Here is a 4904-nt window from a genome sequence, read left to right as displayed (position 1 = left end):
TTTTGTTGTAACTCCTGGCTGCTGTCTGTTTGTAGGCGGCCATCCTGATTTAGGCGGTGGTCCTTGACTCATCAATGGTATCCAGGCTGCTGGCCATTTCTACTTGGTTCCTCTATTTGGTGGCATTGGCATACCGATATGTCGGTGTTTGCACCTCAGAGGGAATAACTGCCTCGGCCCCATATTCCAGACTGAATGGTGTTTGACCCGTTGCCACTTTAGGAGTGGTTCTATCAGACAATAGCACGAAGGGAAGCTCATCGGCCCAGTTGGCTCATATCTCCTCCAACCTTCTTTTCAGGTTGTTCATGACTATCTTGTTACTGGATTCTGCCCGACCGTTGGACTGTGGATTCCTAGGAGTAGATTTAAACAGCTTGATGTTCCACCTGGCGCAGTAGTCTTCCGTTCTGCTGGATATGAATTGTGACCCGTTGTCACATATGATTTCTGAAGGGATGCCATATCTGCTGACTATGTTCCTCTTGATGAAAGATATCACATGCTTCTCCAGGACCTGAGGGAAAGCTTCTGCCTCTATCCATTTAGAGAAGTAGTCCGTCATTGCCAACATGTACGTCCTGTTTCCAGAAGCGTGGGGTAATGGTCCCACAATGTCCATTCCCCATTTCATAAAAGGCCAAGGCGAGATGATCGGATGCATACAATCTGCTGGCTGGTGGCTGATAGGGGTGTGCTTCTGGCATTCTTCACATTTCTTGATGTAATTTGTGGCGTCCTTCCTCATGGTAGGCCAGAAGTAACCCTATCTTAGTGCCTTGTTGGACAGGCTCCTACCCCCTGTGTGATTTCCACAATCATCACTGTGGATATCACACATTAATGCATGTGCCTCATGTGCGCTTAAGCACCTCAGATAGGGTCCTACCGAGGACTTCCTAAATATGATACCGTCAATGAGTACGAATCTGGAGGATTTCATTTTGAAACTCCTGGTGTCTTTCTGGTCACGTGGTAATACCTCATCACGTAGCCAACTAATGTAAGGCTTGCGACAATCATCAGGTTCTTCCTGGGGTGTGGCAGTACACAGTATCCCTGTTTCATATGTCCACTGGGTGGTGGCAGCCTTACTGGCGTTCTGTTGTTCATTCTGGCGTATGGCAGGTTTCATGACATGGATAGATGGTATAGAGCCCACTACCCCTGGAGTGAAGGCTGCTCGCAGGGTGGCGAGAGCATCTGCTTCAACATTCTGGTCCCTTGGTATCTGCTGGATGTGGAATGAGGCAAAGCGGAGTTTGAGCTCCTTCGCCACCTCCAGGTAGGATACCATTTTAGGATCCCTGGCCGTATACACGTTATTCACGTGGTTGACTATCAGTTGGGAGTCACTATACACCTTGATGTGGTTGCTTTGGATTTCTAGGGCTAATTGGAGTCCTAAGATTAGGGCCTCGTATTCAGCCTCGTTATTCGTTGCTTTGAACTCACATCGTACTGCTTGTATTATCTGTTCCCCCTAAGGTGATTTCAGGACCAACCCTACCCCTGCTCCCTTCGTATTGGATGCCCCATCAACATGTAATTCTTATACCTGCTCTCCTTTAGCCTCACCTAGGGTCAAGATTTCACTGTCGGCTTGTTCTTGAAGGGTGGGACTAAAAGTCTGACACAAAGTCAGCTAGGGCTTGGGACTTTATGGTTGTTCGAGGTTCAAATTTCAGGTCGTACCCACTTAGGTGGATAGACCACTTAACCATTCTCCCTGAAAGTTCGGGTTTCCTCATTATGGTTCTCAGGGGGTAGTTGGTCACGACTGAAATTGTATGTGACTCAAAATAGGGACGCAATTTGTACGAAGCAGTAAGAAGTGCTAAAACGAGTTTTTCTAGAGATGTGTACCTGGTCTTTTCAGGTAACAAAGACTTGCTTATATAGTATACTGGTTTCTGCATACCCTCGTGCTCTCGTACCAGTACAGCGCTTACATGCGCCTCCATTACTGACAGATACAAGTACAGTGGTTCTCCCTGTTCTGGCTTGGAGAGAAGAGGAGGGGTGCTTAGGTACTGCTTGAGTTCCCCAAACGCCTTTTCATGCTCTGGCGTCCATTAAAACTTTTGGCTCTTCCTCAGGATATCATAGAACAGTCGGCACCTGTCTGAGGACCTTGATATAAACCGATTTAGGGCTGCTACTCGTTCTGTGAGCCTCTGTACGTCCTTTGGCTTCTGAGGAGATTCTAACTGGAGTAATGCTTTGATTTGCTCCGTGCTGACCTCTATCCCTCTTTGCGTCATCAAGTATCCCAGGAATTTCCCCGAGGAGATTCCAAAAGTGCATTTTAGGGGGTTCAGCTTTATATGGTATTTTCTGAGGATCGAGAAGGTATTTTCCAGGTAGGGCATGTGTTGTTCTGCCTTCTTGGATTTGACTACCATATCGTCAATATAGACTTCCATTGTTCTCCCTATCTCCTCCTTGAACATTCTGTTCACCAGGCGCTGATAGGTGGAACCAGCATTTTTGAGGCCAAAAGGCATCACATTGTAGCAGTACAGGCCTCTGTCGGATCTGAAGGCTATTTTCTCCTGATCCTTAGGGTCCATTTTTATCTGGTTGTACCCACTCCAGGCGTCAAGGAAGGTAAGTAGCTCATGCCCTGCTGTTGCGTCTACCTTGGAATCGATGTGCGGCAGGGGGAACGGGTATTTTGGGCAAGCTTTGTTAAGATTTGTGAAATCAACACATACTCTCCACTTGTTGTTCTTCTTGGGTACAACCACAACATTCGAGAGCCATTCTGGGTAGTTAACTTCCTTGATCTTGCCTGCTTCCAGGAGGTTGTCTACCTCCTAGTTTATCACCTCATTCCTTTCAGGATCAAATTTTCGCCTTTCCTGCTGGACTGGAGGAAAGCTGGGGTCTACATTTAACCGGTGTGTGATTACACTTGGATCTATGCCAATCATGTCGCTATGGGACCAGGCGAAACAATCCATGTTAGTACGTAGAAATTCAATTATCTCGCTCCCACGGATGTTGTCCGCTGTCGGCTCCCACCAGCACTATTCTTGCTGGAAACTGTGGGTCCAGGACTACTACGTCGAGTTCCTCCTGAGGAGGTGCGATATACTCCCTCTGGACGCACAATTTCTGTAATTGCTATGCTGGACCAGCTGTAGTGGGCTTCAGAGCGTTCTTGTAGCAATCCCAAGCGATAGTTTGATCTCCCCGTATCTCCTGTACCCCCAGGGCGTAGGGAACTTCTGGCCCTGATGGTACGTTGATGGTACTGCTTCCATTTCATGGATCCAAAGCCTGCCAAATATCACGTTATAAGTTGACGGACCATCAATGACCAAGTACCGTACCTGTTTGTTCAACCCCCTGCAAAGGTAGGAATTACTATTTCTCCAAGGGATTGTTTAGTTTCTCCGCTGAAGCCTACCAAGGGTACTGCTTTCTGCACCAGGTCTTTCTCGCTGAAACCCATGTTCTTCAATGTTTCCAGCATTATGAGATTCACAGAGCTTCCGGTATCTACCAATATCTTTTTAACAAGGCAGTTCCCTATGGAAAGGGTAATGATCAAGGCGTCATGATGGTGTTCTGCCTCATCGGGTATGTCTGCCTCGTCGAATGAGATTGCTGGTAGATCCTGTCTGCTGATCCTGAGGGAGAACTCTAGTTTATCTCCTTTAGTCTCGGTTGCATGGCGCTTTGCTGCTGAATAAGTGAGACCACATATTTTCGATCCTCCTGTGATGACGCTCACGACCTTTGAGTAAGGTGGAGGTGGGGATGGTTGGGCCTGGTCAACAGTATTGACCTTTCCAGATTTCGCTCCCTTGGGGAGCAGGTGATCCAAGCATCCAGCACTGTAGAGGTGCTTTACTTTCTTTCGTAGCATTACACAATCTTCTATATTGTGGCCAATATCGTTGTGGTATTCAGACCTTTTGTTGGCATCTCTTCTGTCGTTCTCTCTGGGGGTAGGCTTCTTGGGCCACCTGGCCCTTTGCCTCAACTCCCTGATTGCCTTTAATACCCCAGCAAGTCCAGTGGTGAACCCATACTCGCTGAGCTTAGGTGGAGCATCGGTGCTTTCTGTTTCTCCTGAGACTTTGTTCACTGTGTTCTTGCTGTAGGGTTTGGCTCTTTCGTTCTTCTTCTCCGTTGTTATTTTTCTGCTAGACGACTCTGTTCCGTACAGGTCCCTTCTATCCCCATCCTCCTCTAGGCGATAAGTGGCCTCTGCCATTTGCTTGACTTCCTCAAAGGTGGCACATGGGTGCTTGGTGAGATCCTTGTACAAATCAGAGTCGCGATGCAGTCCCCTTCTGAAGGCATTGACTGCTGTTGTAGGGTCGCACCTAGGGATGGATATTTTTTCCATATTGAATCAAGAGATAGTCCCCCGGTGGACTCCTTGAACCTCTCGGACGATCCGGTATAGATAATGGATAATTTTTTCAAGCTTGCGATCGGTGAACTGTGATTAAAAACGTTCACTAACCCCGCGAAGGTGGAAATAGACTTGTTGGGAAGGTTGACGAAACATTGGAGTGCGGCTCCTGACAAGGTGGAACCGAATCCCTTGCACATGCATGCCTCCTTTTCAGGCCATGTTGCTGCAACCACTATCATTTTTTGTTTGTACTGGTTGATGTGCTCCAGCGAATCCTCTGTTCCATCATACAACGTCATTGTTGGCATGGTGAACCCCTTTGGCATGATGACAAGGGAAATGCTGTCCACAAAGGGGGAATCCGCATAGCACTCTGAAGTTGCCACCTCCATGGGATGTGGTAACCCTGGAACCTTGCTGAGTAGGGACCTGATATCCTGCAACTATTGTTCTACATGGCTTCCTACCCCCATACCCTGGTTGTGGGGTACCGAGTAGACCCCATATGGATTTGGTGTTCCTCCTGACA

The 4904-nt window shown here is 47.7% G+C and overlaps 1 protein-coding gene across 1 annotated transcript; it reads right to left on the bottom strand.

Annotated features, from left to right (window-relative positions):
- Positions 1–2986: 2986 nt before the first annotated feature.
- LOC141620538 (uncharacterized) lies at positions 2987–4674 on the bottom strand. Its single transcript, XM_074437383.1, has 3 exons — positions 4484–4674; positions 3352–4340; positions 2987–3285 (listed from the first exon to the last, which is right to left on the bottom strand). The coding sequence occupies exons 1-3, from the start codon at positions 4672–4674 to the stop codon at positions 2987–2989; spliced, it is 1479 nt and encodes a 492-aa protein (XP_074293484.1).
- Positions 4675–4904: the final 230 nt, after the last annotated feature.

Source organism: Silene latifolia, chromosome X, assembly GCF_048544455.1.
Source record: "Silene latifolia isolate original U9 population chromosome X, ASM4854445v1, whole genome shotgun sequence".
NCBI lineage: Eukaryota > Viridiplantae > Streptophyta > Magnoliopsida > Caryophyllales > Caryophyllaceae > Silene > Silene latifolia.
Note: the sequence above shows the minus strand (reverse complement) of the source record. Positions and strands in the feature narration are given on the sequence as shown.

Excerpts from the sequence above, each read along its gene's own strand:
- LOC141620538 (XM_074437383.1), bottom strand. The coding sequence starts at position 4,674 with ATGACGTTGTATGATGGAACAGAGGATTCGCTGGAGCACATCAACCAG. Across the intron at positions 4,341-4,483 it reads TCTATTTCCACCTTCGCGGG|GTGCGACCCTACAACAGCAG; the intron begins GTTAGTGAACGT and ends ATCCATCCCTAG. Across the intron at positions 3,286-3,351 it reads AATTCCTACCTTTGCAGGGG|GCTTTGGATCCATGAAATGG; the intron begins GTTGAACAAACA and ends GATATTTGGCAG.